Raw genomic sequence first — 20,351 nt, forward strand, 5'->3', positions numbered from 1 at the left:
AATTGCAGCTTTTAGTTTTAACTTCCTGTTTCAAGTGAAATAATAAAAGCAGATTTCCTACAGCATCAGACACAAAGATCCAACAATTCAAACATCTGGTTTCTTTAAAAGCCACCAGAACTGGACATGGCACAAGACGTTTTTTCTTTACCTCACTCTTGCCATTTGTTTTGCATGCTTGTGCACACTGCCACATGTTGTATGTCACACAGTCCTGCAATCATTTCTGTGAGGCAGAAACTCAAAAAAGGCTTGTAGTATGTATATTACTGCACAAGCAAGGCAGCATATAAACATACATTACCACACTCCTCAAAACAGCAGAATTTCCTATTAGCAGTAGGGGAAAGAGGGGAGAAACAGGAGGCTAATGACAGAGTTCTACATAATTTGACTAACCTTTATGTGAAACTATGGCCTAAAATATCTTGTACTTTGACCACTGATATCCATTTGCAGGCTGCTATTTGAAGTATCATTCACTTCATCACGCCACCAAGACGTTCATAATCTCAGTACTACTATGGCCTAGTAGCGTGGAAAAGTGTTTAAAAGTCTCCAGTGTAAAAATGCTTCCACTGCATGGAAAAGGGAAGCGTTCTCTTCAACGTGATTCATTTTTGATGTTTCATATGTAACTTTTCAGAACTATTTCACATTTCACATAAAACTGGCGCGAAGACGGGAATACCTCAGAAGTTAGCACAATATTGGATTAAGTTACACAGGCACTCCCGTCTGGCAACTCTTCCAGCTCTGGCATGCTTGTTATGGACATTTTAGCACTGTGTCTACTTCACAGCCAAACTGGTCAACCCTATACATGACTGAGTGCACAGCACTGGGGCCCATGGAAAAGGAACTTTCAGTGGCAGTTCAACGTCTGTGAAAGGTTCTCCCCACTGAGGTGCAGCTAGCCATGTGGCCTACTACAGGAGAGCCATATCCATCGTTCTGCCACCCACTTTTGTTTCTGACCCCTGCCCATCAGTAGCATATGGCTCCTGAAAAGTTGCCTATGGGGGAATGTGGCCCCTTGGGCTGAAAAAGATTCCCTACCCCTGATCTCTGGCTTTACTGTGGAGCAGGTCCCCTGGCCTACCAAAATAAAGACTCAGATGGGCAGACATTCAAATTTAGGCTGTGGGTCTAAATGGGTAGTGAAGCAAGAAGGGAGGTAATCCTTTAAAAAAGGAGTCTAAAGAAATGTTCCAGGAGAATATCTTATGTTAAAGAGCATTCTGAGGAATCATTTTAAAAAATTAAATAGGAGAAACAATTGTCCCTGAGGAAGGTAGGGGTTTTTTTGGGGGGGGGGCAGTGTATTTGAGCCAGTAGCTTCTCTTTCACGCTCTTGCTTAAGGTTCACCTCTCTTTTTTCTTCTCTGGCAATTTTCAGTGTGGCCCTCCTTTTTGTCTCAATACCAAAGCAAACAGATCAGGATTGTATTAACAATTTTTTCCAGAACACCGACATTTCTTTCTATCGTTTGTTATGGTGAAGGTAACACCATCTCTTTATTTCAGGTGAAAATAAAAGCAGAGAAGACAGCACAGTTTGGGCAGTAGCATATTTGTTCATGAAGCAATAATCTGCCCTAGAGAATCTTATTGCTGTTGATGCCGCTTTGGGAAGGAAGAACTCAGCATGATTCCAAACACCTCAAGTATGGGGTTGTTGGATTAACACTTAGAAAAGCTTATTTCTCAGGAAATTACATAGAGGCAACATTAAATATAGAACGATTTTCATTTTCCCCCCAATGCTATTTTTGAGAAATCAAAGGAGCCAATCAAAGGGGAGTGCAGAATCTGTATCAGCAGGAACATTATGTAACATGCAGTGGTTTGCAAGACATACAGTTTTGGGGGTAGCTCTCTTGGTTTAAACAGCTCTGACAACTTGGAAATGTTGTTATAGCTGTAGTCTGATCTACTTTTTCCATAGTCAAGAGTGCAATGCTTGGGTTTTTGTTTTTTTATGGAAGAAGAAACCAAACGGCAGCATGCAGAGTGGATTTTATGGAGCTACACCAAGGCAGGTTGAACACACAAGCCAAGAAGGTTCTATTTATGAAATAGAAAATATCTAAAGGAAAGCCAAGAGCTAAATGGTGCAATAGCAATAAAATGCAAGTCTCTGTTAAGAATGCAGAAAATCAATGCCAACTTTCATATGCACTACCTATGGAAAAAATGTTTACAGTATGACATGGCAAGATTGAGCAGCTAGCAGAATGTAACTGAACACAGAAGAGGAATGGCACTAACCCCTCTCAGAAATAAGCTACGCCCAACAGATGAACAACCACAATGGTTATGAATACATTTATCTGGGAAACATACATTTTTCCAGGCGCAAAATATTATGGTCCCAATCCAGCCCACCATGGACACAGCACCCACATGTGGAGGTATCTTCATATGGCAGAGTGCGGCTTTCCAGATGCTGCTGGACTACAACCCCCATTATCCTTGCCCACTGACCAAGATGGATGGAGCTGATGGGAGTTGGAATCCAACATCTGGAGGGTCTTCATGCCCAATATGTGGCATTACAAAGCCTGGCAACCAAACAAGTTCTCTTCTTCAAGAGGATTATGTAATAATATTCTCAGAAAACCAAATCATTATGGAGATATGGAAAATGTAAGGCCTGAGCACATCTCTCCTATTCCTGTCAAGTCTTCACTTCTTCACTTGGATCAAAGAATGTGGGCAAAGAACAAGGGGTGGGGTGCTAGACAGGGAAATGGGAGGCAAACATTTGCTCATGGGCTGTGTGCATTTGTGTGTGTATAGTGGGGTCAGATTAGGAGCCCTGGCCAAGCTTTCCCTTGAATGCCTTGATGGAAAAGCAGTGATGGTTTCCACTCCAGTAGCAGCACAAGTAGTCATGCAACACTCCTGGTACCATGTGAATGTAGACTGGGACTCTTAGCATAGTTTAAAATGCAGTTGTAAAGCCATCCAGTCTGCTTCTGCTAAGTGAGAATAAGAGAAGGGTAGAGATGATCTGGTGAGAGAGAACCACCTTGAATGGAACAGGACAGGGCAGAAAAAAATCTGACTGCAATAGGGGGGAAACACCAGTTGCCACCCACAGTAACAAACACCAGTATAAATATGGTGCTCCTACTGAGGTAGTTTATTGGTGAGACCTGACAAAGGCACTGATAAAGCCAAAGCTGCAGAAGAAATGGGGAGAACGCACAATCTTACTAATAAGTAATAATCTGAATCCCCGACTGATTAAGGCAGAAGAAAAATTGGGCAGTCTAGTTGGCTTTGGAAACTGAAGAATCTACACATTCCACCAAAAGAATGTGCATTTCTTAAAGAAAAATTACAGCAGTCAGACCCACTTTCTATTTCCTAGGTTTACTGATAGTAGAAACATTGCTATATCTAAATGGTCCAGAATTCATTTACTGTAACTGCATCATAACGCCATTGGCTGGAGCCATCTAACAATATCCCTCCCAGTGACCCATGTTCATTTGCTTTCGAGTCAGGTGAATAACCCTGGAATGCACTAACTTCACAGCAGAGAGGAAGGACCCATTCCAAAACTAACCATGTTATTAAAAGCTAGATAAATTAGTTTTTGTTTCCGTACTACCCTTATCTTGGCTTACAAATGTTATTAGCGGCCACAGCACTGCTGTGATATATGAAATAACATCTTGCTAAATTATTTCTTTGAAGATTTCCTGATGGCAATTAATTCTACAGGTCAAATAAACACAGCGGAGGAAGTATTTCTCTTTCGTTTCTTTACATTTAGAGACATTCTTTTCACCAAGTATCCTTTTAATCTCGCATTGTGGAAAGTGCTCCCCCACCCCTTGCAACTCTTGCCTCTTTCTGAACACTTCAATCAAATAACTTTGGAATCTGAGCCAGAGCTGCCTCTGATCGTGGATGGCAGATGTGAATTTCAGTAAATACATACATAGCTTTCTTACTAGACAAAGAAAGAGCACTTAGCTTAAATCAGAGGTTTTCAACCTTCTTGAGTCCATAGCTCCCTTAACCAACTATATTATTTCTGTGGTACCCCTGTGGAGCCCTGGAGCCCAGTTATGTCACCCCTTTTGCCTGCAGAGCTGGCAGCCTCTCACCTTTTTTCAAACACCCTTCCTTGTGGAATGTTCCCTCAGTCTCCTCTCAACTTCTCTCTCCTTGGGAGTCCTCTGTGCAGCCACAGCTGCCAACCCTGGTCTCTGAGCTGCGCCCCCCACCAAGAGAGTTGCCTGCCAGAGGCACCATTCGCTCGGGGAGCTTGTAGCCAGGGCTGCTGCAATAAACAGCTGTGCAAGCCTTTGGGAGGCAGAGATGCGAGAGGGCATCAGAGGTGGGAGGGAAGGAAAGAGGGACAGAGGCCAGTGTTGCCCATGGCACCCCCGATCGTCATTCGAGGCACCCCAGCACACTGGTTGAAACCACTGATTTAAATTAATGCCTAGACTGAAAAAGCAAATGTCCTGTGATCCTGTGAGATTAGAGCTGTGTACATTCGGAGCCAAAGCAAAGGTCACAACAATGGCAACAAATTTCTGGTGCAAGGGAAACATAAATTCCATTAGGTATTACATTTCCCTCCTTGCACAAACCACCATGTAAATGAGTGGGAGTCCCCCACAAACATCTTAAGTTCAATTTCTAATCATTTTAATGGGGGTTGCACATGAATTTTTCCACATTTACTAATTATGGTTGTGTTTGGACCTAATTCTAAAACACATTTACTTCCAACCAACTCCTGTGTTTTAAGATGAGGATGTTAAATTTATTTCACTCTATGCTCACATTATCATTTTGCCACACTGGAAATGCAGAATTAAAACAAAGAACTAACCTGTGTGCCTTGGTTATTAATATCCACAAAATCACTCCATTCATTTGTTAATTCCTCTGATGATACAACTTTCAAAAGGATGCTGGGAACCAGGTCTTTGGTTTTGCAATCTGGATAGCCGGAAACTTGATGATAAAGTTCATGGTGTACTGAACTTTCAGCTGGAACGTGCTTGCAGTAAATATCAAACTTTGGCGTGTCTGGAATTTAATAAAAGATCCAGAAAGCTCTTTAAGGAAAGATGTTTGTATTTATAACACAGTTTCATCTGATTTCAATGCACACACACAAGCCAGACTGTAACAAGCTCTGCCCAAAAAATTATCAGGAAATACAATTATTGCTTTTTGCTTATTTTCCAGACCCCCCTTTCATACCCTCTTCATACACAAACTGCCTCTTGAATTAAATATGTTAATTCTGAGCACACTTCTTAAATTAAGAATTTAAGAGGCAAGCAAGCCAATTAATTCAAAGGCTTAAACTTTATGTCGAAGCAGGATAAATAACATACCTTTGATGTTCTCTTTCACAAGCAATGAGACAGGACACCTGTTGTGGATAATTATGCGAGGACTAGGATCTTCTGATAGAGTTAAGTACGTCACCCCAAGATGTTCCTGATAAGTCAGCGCAATAGCTCTAAAGCGAACAAGATTGTAACATTAGACATCTGAAAGTCAACTTAATTTACTGTTACAAATTTCATACCAACCTAGTAATGTATGAAAGAACAACCAGTTATGGGAAGTTTCTCCACTCTTAAAACCAAGATTTCATGAATACTTGCCCACTTAAAAAAAAAGTGGCTGTGTGTCCAGCAACACGAAGTTCAAAAGAAAGAAAGAGAAGGGAACTATGTCAACAAAGGATCAAACTTCCTACGAACATATTTAAGTTCACATACAAAAGTTTGCATGATGGTGGCCTCGGTTTTCATGGATTTTAAAAGAAACTTTATTTTCTAAGTAACTTTTGATGGTAATTCTATTAAATAGCCTTCTTGCATAGAAAACCAGCATACACTGTAAAGCAACTCGAATGCTGCTGGTACGAAAGAAACGCAATAAAAATCCAAGGAAGCAGAAAGATACCTCCCGCCAATGGGTCTCTTCTGGATGTGGGACTACAACTCCCAACATCCCTGAACCTGGTTGGGGTTGATGGCCACTGCATCATGCATCATGCATCATGCCCATTGACAGTGATGCCTACACCATTGGGTTCACAGACAAATTCCTGTTCCCACATATTCTTTTTAAAGCTGCCTGTTCACCTTTATTCTATTAGAGTGATTTCCCCCCCAAGAATATGTAAAGATAAAAATGTGTCCGTTTGGAAGAGGGAACAGTTTCTTCTTTCTCATAATCCTGCTTTTGACTCCTGCTCTCGCCTGTTAGGATCACTGTATTTTGTCAGCATCCTTTCTTCTAAGGCCCATATTGGAATCTCTTTGAGTCCAGCCACATCATTCATAAATCACCCAGAAGAGTCACTGCTGAGTAATTGAATTGATATAGGTATTCCCTCCTCAATGCTCAGAGATTGAAGCACACATTGTCTTCAAAGCATCTCCCACACAGCTCACAGCAAGGGCAATACCATATGGCTGATTCTGATCTTACGTGGCTCTGTATAGCTCTTTATTTAGATCTGCATCATACAGTAAGAACAACATCAGTTTGGGAGGCAGGAAACGGAAATCATCTCTTCTATGAAGCTGTGGAATTTTTACTACACGGAGTGGCTTATTTTCAAAAGAGGATGCAATTTTAGATACAGGGAACCTTTTAGACTTGGAAAGTTTTCTATATTTCCTACCGACTTCTCAGTATTGTTCCCAGACAAGTTTCCCCACCCCCTCTTCTTGTAACATATACTGTGCCATTTTAAATAGCTAACTTTCTTCCCAAACTGCTGTAGAAGACAGAGACACATACAACTGGATTATTAAAAGTATAATTGTTCACAAGCTGTTTGAGAGCACATTTATTTCTCAAGCTATCAAGATGCTACTAAAGTAGATGAACAGAGAACAAAATCATTTTTCATATCAAAAATTGCAAAGTTTAAGCAATTAAAAGCAGAACACTGTATTTGTATTTAAGAGCCTATAACAGGCATCCCCAAACTCGGCCCTCCAGATGTTTTGGAACTACAATTCCCATCATCCCTAGTTAACAGGAACAGTGGTCAGGGATGATGGGAACTGTAGTCCCAAAACATCTGGAGGGCCGAGTTTGGGGGTGCCTGGCCTATAACATTACTGAGGACCAGCCTCACTATTTTAACTTTTAAATAAACCCCTTGCATTTTTGAAGACTGGCATTGCCCTCTGCCTGTCAATATAAAGCTCCTTCACATGCATTCTACATACCTGGTGCAGAATCCATTTTCAGCTCTACTTCCAAGAGGTACAGCTATACTCTGCCTTGGGAATTCCTGCCGGATGACAGCTGGCGAGCTCCAACATGAAATGGCGTGGCAATTAATGCTATGTTTGAAGCTTAGCAACATGTACTTTTGAAGAGGGAGCATATCAGAAACTGGCTGGGTAATATCAGGCATCAAGTCCCAAAAAACAACAGAACTTGCTTTGGCAGTGTCAGTCTCTGTAGCTGAGCAGATGCTGAATGTACTGCTGTCTGGAACTTGCAAGTACTAGGAAGGAAACAAGGAAGGGAGTACATAGCTATTTAATGCAAGTCTTCAGTTTCTGCAGAATTTGTAAGGGGCACAATTCAGAATATTCATAAACATCTTGCCTGTATCCACTTCTCTTTGGTATGGTACAATGCTTTTTTTTCTTAAAAAAATGTTTAGGAGTACTCTCATTTTCCTACTCATACTGAAATAGTGCCCCTCAACGAGGCCAAACTTAGATTCACAAAATGTTTAGGGGTATGCGCCCCCCTGTGTCCCCCCCCCCCCAGAAAAAAGCACTGGTATAGTAGGATGTCCTTATAGTCAGGCACTGAGTGGTAATGCCAAAAACTTGTAGGAGAAGCAGTGTAAAACATTAGTTCCATAAATCCAAAAAAGGAAGTAATGTGAGCTTTTATAACGTACGTTTTAAATAAGTTTGCATTGATTTTTTTTTAATTAAAGCCAAAGCATTCCTTTGCATCCAGAACAGTCTGCCTGTCATTTAATACACCAATGAAAGATGTATTTCCCAGATAATCCAGGGCAATAGTACTCAAAGAACTGTGAAGCATCTCTAAAGAGTTGTGAACAACTGCAATCTAGGATGTGCATTTTTCTCCCTGATAAGACCTATGCAGGGCTGCACCAAGATATTCTGCTACCTAAAGTGGATCAGCAAATGCTGCCTCTTGCTCCCATTCTCCTCCCTGCTCCCGGTGGACTGTCCTGCTAGCGTCTCACACATGACTGCTGCTTCCGGTTTTTATACTGACGCTTGCAAACTACCATGAACTTTACATTACTTGCTTTTTAGATTTCTGAAATTACAGCATTTTACAATTGCAGTGGTATCTGTTCGTGAATATCATCTGATTAGTTTATTTTATACATGCATTTCTTGTACGTATACATGAAACACCCCTATTCCCTTATACAACTGCCCAGACTCCTTATGGCACCTCAGCTCTCTGCGATATGGCCTGCGGCAACTTGTGAGAGGGTATTCTCAATAGTGGCATCGCTTTCAGGTGCCGTTCGCAACAATATGAATGGAGTTTCGCCGTCAGGTAAAAATGTAGTTACTCATCCGAGCATTTGGTTAAAGTGGTGCCCCTCTCTTGGCTATGTTGTAGTATAAAAAGTTAACAACAACTACAGCAGCAGCAGCAACAACAACAACATATTTTGATGTTACATTTTGTATTTAAATGAAATATTGCCTTACTGATTTTTTATGTTTTTCCTGATTCTGGGATTGGGTGAACAATGAAGACTGGATTATAAAATAATTTAAGTAAGTAAATATAGCTATTGTTCATTTTTGCTATTATCAGTAAGTACAGTTGATTTAAGTCCCTGACAGTACACTACCTACTCAGAAGTAAGACCCAGTGAATTCAATGAGGCTTTTTTCCCAGTGCTTATAAACCAGATACACCTTTTCTATATGGGAATTCTTAGAACTGTTTCAATAGCTATGATGGATTATGCTGCCTCTGTTTCAACAGCAGCCTTCAGCTTCTGAACATATGGGGACCAAGCAGAACTAATTCTACACAGTATCAAGATCCGCAACTATGCAGAGATCACAAGTTAATTACCATGGTCAACTGTATTGTGGCATCTATGTTCTCAATTAAAACAATCTAAATGAGTGACTTTTATTAAGTCCTGATCCAGTGTTTTCCTTTCAATAAGAAGTTTAGCCTTTATATAAATAGTAATTTATACCCACTGTAGAAGCTAAAACAAAAAATACAGTGTTAATATTTTACCTCCTCTTTTAGTTGAGACTTCATAATAGATAGCTGTGGCTTATAGTATATTTGGTATGGGGTGTTATTGATGATGATGCTCTTGTCTTCAATCTGCAGGATCTGAATACCACGTTGAACAATAGAAGAAATGCAGAACTGACACAGCTGCAGGATAATATCAGGAACAGAAAATTAGTAGGTAAAGGACAAATATTTTCCAACAACGTAAGAACCGCTAAATAAATAATTCATTTTGATGCTCAAAACTATAGGAACCCTATTGTGTACACCACCTTAAGCACTATTTCAAGGAAGAAAATCTATTAGCAAATCACTGTCTGCTGCCACTTTAACCCTCAGTTAAAGAATTTTATATTTATTTTATAATTATTATATTTATTTTATATTTCTTTATTTATTTTATAAATAAAGAATTTAAACCATACATTAGGATGGTACAAGCTGCTTGGAAGTGGAACAAACTATCCTGGAAGGTGGCAGGCTTCCCTTTGTTAGAGGTTCTGCAGCATGTGGCAAGAGTGGATTTTTGTCATTGGCAGGCAGCTGAACTACATCACCGATGGCTTGGGATCCACTAGTGGGTTGTAACAAGAGCACTACTACCATGCAAATATACGGTGAAGGATTCAGAAATGAGTCCCCAAATGTTAAAAGTGGGTCCTGAGTCTGAAAAGACACCTGAATGACATGATTTTGATGTTCCTTTTGCAATCACTCTGTCCAGGGGAAGGCAGCTAAGGTTATTCTACCTTTTTAAACAAATCCATATGAACAGACCATTCCCAATTACAGTTTTCTTCTGGGTATGCTTGATCAGTTCATCTTGTAAATGTTCTTAGTTTACCATATTTCTGAATGACATAATATTTTTTCTCCTTTCAACATTAGGAAATAATCTCTTAAATATTTCTAACCTTTTGGTGTCCTGGAAAGGCTCCAAGTCTTATCTCAGCTTCAACAAATCCTTCCTCATCCAGTGTCACCACCTCCTCGTTGTCTCCATCCTTCCACTTGGGTGATGTCATATTGTGGACCAGCTTGACTGCTGCTGACTTGTGCACAGTGTTAGTGTTTGCCCAGTATATGCCAATTTGAAAAGCTTCCTAAAACAAAAATAAATAAATTGGGGGCCATGTTCAGTACTTCCTGTTTTCAATACTTCCACTCAATATAAGACAAGAGGAGATCACAAACATAAATCTGATCACATTTAAATTCTATATATTTTTCCCAGCAATGTGCTTGTGCGATATCAAGCAGTGTTGCCAAATGTGTATGCTGAATTGCATTTCATCACAAGATTTCATGGTCCTATTCTATGTTCCATATTCCTATTCCGTATCCTTAAGCCACAGTCTGTCTATATATTTAGTGGGTGGTGCAGCAGTAATGTGGTAGAACAACTGTGTTACCCAAGTACCCAGTTTAGCTGGTGCCCTAAGCATGACCTTTAACTCCTTTAGGTTCACTCTATAGGTGACTGCACAGAGGATGCACTCTTGCGAGCACAACAGACATACATTTGGTAAGATCATTCACAGAAGATAAACTTATTTCCATTGTTGGGGAGGAGCAAGCACTTCTGATGTTTGCAAATGACCTATTTCAACGGCTATCACATTCAGTTTCTGCATACAAAACTCTCCTGGCACCCTGTAGGTTTGCACTTGTACTCAAGGCTAAGAACAGTCTGGATGCAGGCATTCTATTCATACACACTCTTAAAAAAACACAGGGGGAGGCCCAGACTTGGCCTGAGTGCATTTGGTTATCAGGTCCTAGTTGACACCAGAGGCTGTTTGTAGGAGACAGGGACTTAAGCCACTCCTCCATCATGCTACCTTAGTGCCTAACTGGCTAAATGTATAAGCCAAGGCTGAGATTACTTTTCGTATATTCAAGGTAAAGGTAAAGGGACCCCTGACAATTAGGTCCAGTCGCGGACGACTCTGGGGTTGCGGCGCTCATCTCACTTTATTGGCTGAGGGAGCAGGCGTACAGCTTCCGGGTCATGTGGCCAGTGTGACTAAGCCGCTTCTGGCGAACCAGAGCAGCGCACAGAAACGCCGTTTACCTTCCCCCCGGGAGTGGTTCCTATTTATCTACTTGCACTTTGACGTGCTTTCGAACTGCTAGGTTGGCAGGAGCAGGGACTGAGCAACGGGAGCTCACCCCATTGTGGGGATTCGAAACACCGACCTTCTGATCGGCAAGTCCTAGGCTCTGTGGTTTAACCCACAGCGCCACCTGCATCCCTCATATTCAAGGTAGTACATATATTCAAGGTAGTACAGTATAAAATTAAATCTGTACATGAATTGCCCATCTTGAGGTCCTGTGGTCAAATGGTTCATAGGAAAAAAATTAAGACACTGAAATAATCCACAGTAGATGGCTGCCATTTATTACTATAAACTAGGAAATGGGTAAGATGTTTCAAAGGGTCTTGGTGCAGTTTATTTAGGGGCTCCAAATGCAATGACCATATTTTCCGTTTCCTGATTAAAGACTCCCTTTACAATTCTTCATAGCTTAAAAAGTGGTAGCTATTCTCATTTTTCACAGCAATGATGTGCTGACTATGATCCAAGGAGGAATTTGCAATATTCACTGCTTGCCCCACATTAGGAACAAAACAACTGACCAGATGTACCCAGACTCCATATGGGGAAGAAGCCTGCCACTGTTTGCATGTTTGTCTATGTTTGCACGTACTGACAAATAAAAAACATATTGTGTAGGATGTGTTGTGGGCCTTGCAACCTTTGATCTGTCCCTGTACACAAATGAAAAGAGAATGGTTAAAATAAAACAATGCATATTGTTTTGGATAGTATGCCTGCCTGAAAGTTTGGAGGTATCATTGTTTTCCCAGAAGGTATCTGCAGGACAATCTTCTCGCCTTCAAACAGCCAAAGATCCCACTTGGAGTGATTGATCAGCAGAGCCCATGGCAGGAGTTCTATCAGCAGCGTTTTCACACATGGCTTCCACACTGACAGTTTCACTCGCATTGGGCTATCCCACTGAGTGAGCTGTTCGCTGCTTTTCCAAGTAACGTATCAAAGGAGAGATAAAAGAAAATGGTTAATTCATTGGTAAGATTTGCAGTTTATCATCCTAGCCATTCATAAAGCTTTTGTTACACTGGAGTGCCTCCTGATAACAGATATGATTCTGAAATACAAAGAGATTCTGCCAGGGCAAATCTGTCCCTGATTTAGGCTGGTTTTCTTCTTTGATTGAAATAGGCTTTTATTCAAGGATCAAAAAGCAAGTCACATTTTGAAATAATTGAATTAAAAGTAGTCTCAGGACAACACCTGGCATTCAGTCTCCTTGGCAGTTTCTTAGTCCTACAAATATGATAGCAAATGATCCCCTGAAAATATGATTCTGATTTTTAAAAATATTTTCAGTATGTTGCAATATGAAAAGCCACTCTCTGCTTTGGAATTTGCTTAAGCTAAGGAGCTAACAAAATAAGATGTGTCTTTTCTATCCAGGAGGCAGGTGGAGCTGATATACCTTGAAAAATTATTGTAAATGCTGAAAATATTATGCTCTTCCAATGAAATAAAAGTTGTTTTAGGATCCTACCATTTGCAAATGTATTTATTTCATTGCAAGTAGTGCAACTCCAAAGGGAAATAGCAAAACACCAGTACCTGACAAAATCCTTCTTAGTATAAGGCCACACAGACTGGGGGGAGCTGCAGCACCCATAGAAATCGGCAAGTATTTCATTTGCAGTGCCTCCTGCATTTGATTTGGTGGCAATCTGCTTAATGAGTGCTGTCGAGATGGGGACTGCACATTCAGAAGGATCATCTTCTTCCCTGCCACGAGAATAAAGCAAGGATGTAATTCATTGCATGGGTTAATCAGAGAAACTGAGTGTGTGCTCTACACCAGACTTCAGGCTTGTGGGATTTTTTTTTAATAGACATGTGGACCCACCAACAGAAGCCAGCTGCAGACAGTGGCAGAGGTGGTGGTAGACACAACTGGAATTTGTTTAGCCTATTTGCTTATTAACGTTTATATGCCACTTAATTAAAAAAGCTCTCTAAGTGGTATACATAAAATAATATCTGTAAGAAAAATTCAGGAAAAGAGCACATCTGAGCACATGCTTTCAGCACCATGGTGGAGCTCACAGTCCATTCACACACAAAAATCAGTCTCGAGTCTACACTGCACAATGGCATTTCCATTACCCACCAGAGAAACGGGTGGTTTTAGTAAACTTTTGTTCCGACGCTAAACTCATCCTGCAGCCCAGCATGCTTAGGTATAGATACTATACCTGGCTTGGAAGGTGAGGTGATGGGTTAAATCAGGTTCTATATTTTGCAATGGTTTTTCTTGCCCTTTCCCAGGAATAATTTGCATTTCATTTAGTCCCAGGCTCCTTTTCTCCAAATGTATGATGATGGGATCCGGAAGATGGCTCCTCATGATAAAAAGAGGGCTGAAAACAATCTACAAAATCAAAGCAGTAGAACAGTTTCAGCTTTTTAATGGTGGATCCAGCATTCCAGCTCTAACAGACTGTCACTAAATCTCTGCTGTGGGTCAGTTTGACCTTAATTTGTTTCAGAACATGTGAGGTCATATTAATTTGGGCAATGGGGAATGTACTCACAATTCGTTGTTGTACTTGAGAATTGGCCTCTAATGTCAAAACCATGCACCATACATAAATAATGGAATTGTTTGATGATGGCACCTGCAGACAAGAAAAAAGATAGGTATTGCCGGAGGTTACGGTAGCCTTGTGGAGCTAAATATTTTGTATCATCTGATGTAGCAACACACGGCAAGTCAAAAGAAGACCAGTTTTCAAAGAAAATCCATCTCTCTTTTTTTGCACACTATTTTAGATAGGGCTAAACTATGCATGAAACCATTTGCACACTTAGCAATTTCACATTTTTATTTAAATAAACAGAAGGTGCCCAAGTCTGGATAAGGACCTAGACGGCAGTTATAGGGGGGCTTTTACCCTATGGCTTCAACTGTGGTTCCATTCTGGATCAGGGGTTCTACACCCACCTACTGACACCAGGAGTAAAGTTCCTATTGGCATCAATGAGAGTTTTCCCCAATGCAAATTCCCAGTGGGTGGGTGGATAGGTCCAATATGGACTGTAGCAGGAGACAAAGGGTTAATCCTACTCCCCCCACCTGATCCTGAAAACAAGCACTCTTTCTAGCAGATGGGTTTGAGGGTGATTAGTATCCTTATGCTCATCCAAAATCCACGTTCATATTAAGTGAATCGCTATCTTGGAAAACACATCAGGTTTTTTTAAGAAAATTACAAACTTCTGATCTGCAAACTATTTGTCTGTGTACCTGGATGACTGTGCTATATTCAGTGTCTTTAGACTCAAGAGAGACATCTCTTGACCAGTCTTCATCTCCTTTAGCCTTCACACTCAGCTCTGTTAGTTCATGGTTTTCTAGGACATACGATGGCAGCTTCTGCTTGGGTGTAAGGCAGTCAAAATGTTCCTTTACAACTGCTTGTCCATCCTGCCCAGTGTAATGCTGAACAACTTTCATTTCAATGCTTTCAGAGAGGTAACTACACACAATCTGTCTTCCAGAAATAATTATCTAAATCAGGGACAATGAGACACAAACACAAATAAATAGTTTATATGAATTGATTTTTACAATAAAGTTTAAGCTGAAAAATGTCTATTTTATGGAGATAAAGAGACATAATACTAGTTCAGCTATAACAATCTTGGTCCACCAAATCATGTTTTCACGTTACATTTGAACCAGTATATTACTGAACTGCTGCTGGCACAAATTCACAAATGTAACCATCTAAATAATAAAGTTTTAATGAAAAAGTATCATCAGTAAAATATTATTTTGACCAGATACCAATAATTTAATATTCAACTAAATACTAAATTCAATTGCATCGTCACAGTGAATGCTTTCAATTTAAGCAATTTTGGAGATACAAGAATTTAAAGGTAAAGGTAAAGGTACCCCTGACCATCAGGTCCAGTCGTGACCGACTCTGGGGTTGCGTGCTCATCTCGCTCAAGAGGCCGAGAGCCGGCGCTTGTCCACAGACAGCTTCCGGGTCATGTGGCCAGCGTGACTAAGCCGCTTCTGGCGGACCAGAGCAGCACACAGAAACACCGTTTACCTTCCCGCTGGAGAGCGGTCCCTATTTATCTACTTGCACTTGAGGTGCTTTCGAACTGCTAGGTTGACAGGAGCAGGGACCGAACAACAGGAGCTCACCCTGTTGCGGGGATTCAAACCGCCGACCTTCCGATCAGCAAGTCCTAGGCTCCGTGGTTTAACCCACAGCGCCACCCGCGGTCATACAAGAATTTAGCTGCTCACTAAAATCAATTAAGACTCTATGTGATGTTAAGTGCCTAAGAACTCTGATGGAACTTATCAAGGGGCTCCATTCCTCCTCCCGCTTCGCAGGAGAGGCACTTCGCTGAAGGGGCGCTGTGCAGAGAGGGAGAGCTGCGCAGCGCCCCTTCAGCGAAGCAGGAGGAGAAACAGAAGGGGCTCTGTTCAAGCTGGCCACTGTCTCTGCGCAGCGCCTCTCCTGTGAAGTGGCTCTCCTGCAAAGCAGGAGGAAGAACGGAGCCCCTTCTGTTCCTCCTCCCGCTTCGCAAGAGAGGCACTTTGCAGCGCCTCTCCTTCACAGAGAGTGAGAGCTGCGAAGCCCCTTCAGCGAAGCAGGAGGAGGAACAGAAGGGGCTCTGTTCTTCCTCCCGCTTCGCAGGAGAGGCACTTCGCTGAAGGGGCGCTGCGCAGCTCTCCCTCTCTGCGCAGCGCCGTTTGCTCCATAAGACGCACTCACATTTCCCCTTACTTTTTAGGAGGAAAAAAGTGTGTCTTATGGAGCAAAAAATACGGTAAGTAATACTTAATTACTTCGTTAGTGGCATCCTCTTGGACAACTTAATGTTTGTTGGAAAAAGAATTCCTCAGCAAAATGCACATGCATAAGAACACTCACTTGTTTCTGTACTCCATTGAGCTGCAGGACCTTGATAATAAGTGATGCAGTCCTTCCCTTGTACTGAATAGTCCTGATAAATGTTCCTGCATTATCTACACTGAATGGCTCAGACCACCGCCAGTTTCCCCAACCTTCAATACAGATATGTAGCAGCTGAAAAAGATAAAAAATAATAATAACTAACCAAAAGCAAACAAGCAGCACATTAATTGATGACCTGTACTAATCAGCTAACCTTACAGCAAAACCCAAGTCCCATCACTGCAAAAGTTCTCATTATAAGATTTGAACATGTTTAATACCTTTCTTTAAAAACAAACAAAGCCGTATGACCCTTGTTACCCAGTGTACTAAAGCAACATAGGCCTTGGTAATCATGTGCTTTATATTTAATAAACTAAACAAATCAACTTCCAGTCTTTAAAGGTGAATTTCTAAGTACATTTCTCTATTTTAATAGAGGCCAAATGAAGCCGGTTTATCATATAGTTATTCAGTATGAAACTGCTGCCCAGGAAAAAAAAGTCACAAATTTTCTGATTTATGAATACAGTACTAAAAAAAAGTTACATCAAGGTCTAGAAAAAGGAGATAATGAAGGCCCCCACACATCAAGGGCAATGAATCAAGGCTAATGGACTGAAATTATGCTTTTTCCAGTGAAGTTTGACTTTGACCTTTAAGAAGGAGCCACAATAACAAACGGCTAAGATGTTACAACTCAGTAGCCTGCTGGCAATTTTTGGTCCCCTCAGCACAAAACTGCTTGTAAAACAAACACATTCAATACAGTGGGTGGCTTTTGAATTACAAAAGTTAGGCCTTGACTACTAACACAAATATACAAGATAATAAGTATACCCTAAGGGGAAAATGTACTCTGGGACATAAAAGCTCCTAATGGCTTTGATATTTAAATCTTAGTCACAGAATAAAGAGAAACAACTGCTGTGGCTGAAACCAAGTTGCTCACAGCCTCCTGTGTGTGTGGTGGTGGGGATGGAGGAGAAGCTGCATACCCAAAATGAAAGAAATGAGAAGGCTGCTGACTGTTGAGAGAGAATGGTAGCAGGGAAAACAAACAAACAAACAAACAAACAAACAAACAAACGTAGGTATGCTATACAAAAGCTGGCCCTATGTGCTCAAAAATTATTGAAAACAAATGCTCTGTGATAGATAATGATGAGTCTGAACACAGAACTTCCCTTCTGGAGCATCTCCTCCCATCTTGTATGAACAGCCAGCTCATATCACCCAGAAATATGCTATCAGTTTACATCGAAAGTTTTACAAACATTGGCTGATTATTTTCTAACAATGCACCACGGAGATTGATGCGCATTTCATGTTAAATGCATGAAAAGGCTAGGAAAACCGTACTCTTGGGAGCGAGTATCTGATAACATTGTAAGCTCTGTACTACGGAAATAATTCCTATTTATATCTCACTGATTTGTGGGAGCTTCACGACTCCATGCTCCCACTGCTGCTTCATACATCACCAGGTGTCCAATGGAACCTGCTTCTCCTGGGGCATGGGTACTATTCAACAGCCAGGGTTAAGAATTTCATAAAGGGTTCCTTATTTCCCCCCACAAAACTCGAGCACTGATTCTACTACCACCTTGTTGGGTGCCTTATGATTTAAATGGGCATCCTAAGGACTCCAAGATGGCAGTCAGAATGAGCAGCCTGAGCACACATAAGCAAACATCATACTCAGCCAATTAAGTTAAACCACTGCTTTAGGGGATACCTTTGCTGCCTTTTAAGTTTTACCCCACACATTTTGAGAACTGTTGAGAATTTAGCTCACGTGGGTCACGTGACTGGTGTGGGAGAGCAGACCTGGAAGAAGGCATGCCAGATTTGGGCTGCGTTGTGTTGGAAGGTATGAAACAGAACAAAGTGGCCAAGCTGGTGAAAGGTGTTTGCTGAGATGCCTTGGCTGCTTGTGCCTCCAGCAACAATGATGGATGATGGAGCATCCCCAGACTATGTTCATCTAGTGGGTGTGCAACCCAATTCAGAACCACCCACCTAATTTACAGATGTAGGAGCCACAAGGCCTTCATGGAAATGTTTAAATTGAATTACAAGACTGAGAGACAAGAAGGAACAGGGAACATTTAAGACTCACATATCATTTTTGGCCTTAGTTACAGAGTCCACTGCAATTTGTTCTCCTTCAATATTTAATTTGAATTGCCTGCATGATTTCTATTTTCAGCTACTAAATGTTGCCATTCAGAATCATTAAGTCATCAACGTTGTACGCCAATCATCAGAAGTGGGAAAGTTTGTGAGTTCTAGCAAGGCTGGCACAGACATGGAATTCATGATGCTGCAACAAAGGAGGCTGGCTAAGGAACCAGGCATCAATGCCACGAGGTGCTGCTAAATTAAAACTCCTGGTTGCAGAGTGATAAAGCAGGGAAAGGGAAAGCCAGTCTGGGATATGTGGACTGGTGATAACAGACAGGAGAGGATTTAAGTGAAAAGCAATTTGACCACTATTGTATTTTACATCAAGAAGCCACAAATAGTATAAAGAACAGGGATAAGATCTTCCCTATATACAATGGATCTTCTGTAGAGTTGCTTTACAAAAATTACTGGACCTATTAAGAACCATAACAGAACTCAGGGTTTGAGGGAAGATGCTGTCTGTTAGTGGTATAACACAGCTAAGGGATCTCTGGACACAGGGTTAAGAACATCAGGAAAATCCTGCTGGATCAGACCAAAAGTCAGCATCCTGTTCTCACAGTGGCCAATGAGATGCCCACAAGCAGTTCATGAGCACAACAGTACAAAGATCCTAGTTTGAAATTTTGGACAGTCACTACCCTGTCTCGTGTACTGTAAGGCAGTTTCCTAGATTCATTTCCACATTATTTTTCTGCATTGGGTTTATTATTGAAGACCTCTGGACACACTACTGTGCCACAGTAATAGACTCCATGGTTGTGAAGCAGCTACTGGAAAGATACCTCTGAACAGAAGAGTTTCACTTAAGTTCAATGGGGCCCAAACATCTTGTTGCTTTGTAGAGCAGTATGGCTTCCGCCGTAGCTTGAATCACAATTAAAGGAATGGCTCTAATGATGGGCTGCTGCTTACTATGACATTCAGCAGCTCATGTTGCTTATCAGTCCGGAAAAATAGGCCTTCAGAAGAGCTCTTACTTTTCTAAACGTTAAAGTTAGATTTCCATGAGACCATTAGTTGCATTTCCCTTAACAAGAAGTCAAGAACCTTTAATAAACCATAGTGTGTAAAAGCTGCCAGCTAGTGCATGCAGTTTGATCACTACCTCTTTGCCCCTCTCTTGGCATGAGCAGCTAAACAAAACAACCTAGCATAACATTCCAATTCTGGGATTATGGCTTTTTTCTCTAATAAACAGAGATCTCTGGCAAGACTTAACCCAAGGTTTGTTGCTGGCTTACAAATATTGGCCTATGAGTGAGAAGCAAACCACTATCCTGGGTTCGGTTGTTATGCTTAACTATTTGTTTACCTACTTGTGCCAGAGGAGGAGGGAAGAGGAAGCAATTGGGCTGTGTGTACATTATGGGTTACTAAACCAAGGTTATTGGCTTATTGTTGCATGCAAATACTGCCACTAAGTTATTGTTAAAGTAAAGACATTTCACCAGTTTCCTACATACAAAGTTGTGCAGAACCGTATCAGAAATGCCTTGAACCCAATGCAAGGTCAAGAACTTTAGAGCAAATGCACGATTCAAATCTAATATATATATGTGTATGTGTGAGAGAGAGAGATCTAGTGTCTCCCAATGAAGTAAAATCTTAACTACATTACATCAATGAAGCATTAAAAAAATGAACTTTTATGGAGCTGGAAGAATGCTGGGGAGTGGATAATTTTGAGAAATTCCAGGTTAAAAAAAGAGAAGTCCCTCATACTTACTGGGATTTGCAGAGGTTTTTCAAAATATGAGAAAATAAAATAGAATATATATATTGCCTGTGCATAGTGACTATTAAATAAATTGTTTACTTTAAATCCAATGATTCA

At 41.0% G+C, this 20,351-nt stretch overlaps 1 protein-coding gene across 5 annotated transcripts in view; it reads right to left on the reverse strand.

Annotated features, from left to right (window-relative positions):
* VPS13B (vacuolar protein sorting 13 homolog B) overlaps positions 1 to 20,351 on the reverse strand; it is a 350,839-nt gene that overhangs the window by 20,899 nt on the left and 309,589 nt on the right. For 4 of the 5 annotated variants that reach the window (XM_081013853.1, XM_081013855.1, XM_081013851.1 and 1 more), the window contains exons 44-54: positions 16,301 to 16,456; positions 14,647 to 14,910; positions 13,934 to 14,017; positions 13,595 to 13,770; positions 12,954 to 13,124; positions 12,129 to 12,330; positions 10,200 to 10,388; positions 9,283 to 9,429; positions 7,239 to 7,522; positions 5,376 to 5,503; positions 4,862 to 5,061 (exon numbers count right to left, since the gene is read on the reverse strand). In XM_081013853.1, coding sequence (XP_080869979.1) covers positions 4,862 to 5,061; positions 5,376 to 5,503; positions 7,239 to 7,522; positions 9,283 to 9,429; positions 10,200 to 10,388; positions 12,129 to 12,330; positions 12,954 to 13,124; positions 13,595 to 13,770; positions 13,934 to 14,017; positions 14,647 to 14,910; positions 16,301 to 16,456 — 2,001 coding nt within the window. The remainder of the gene's footprint in view (positions 1 to 4,861; positions 5,062 to 5,375; positions 5,504 to 7,238; positions 7,523 to 9,282; positions 9,430 to 10,199; positions 10,389 to 12,128; positions 12,331 to 12,953; positions 13,125 to 13,594; positions 13,771 to 13,933; positions 14,018 to 14,646; positions 14,911 to 16,300; positions 16,457 to 20,351) is intronic. The other variant, XM_081013852.1, reaches the window with a different exon arrangement.

The sequence above is a fragment of the Podarcis pityusensis genome (assembly GCF_964106645.2).
Source record: "Podarcis pityusensis genome assembly, chromosome: 7".
Lineage (NCBI taxonomy): Eukaryota > Metazoa > Chordata > Lepidosauria > Squamata > Lacertidae > Podarcis > Podarcis pityusensis.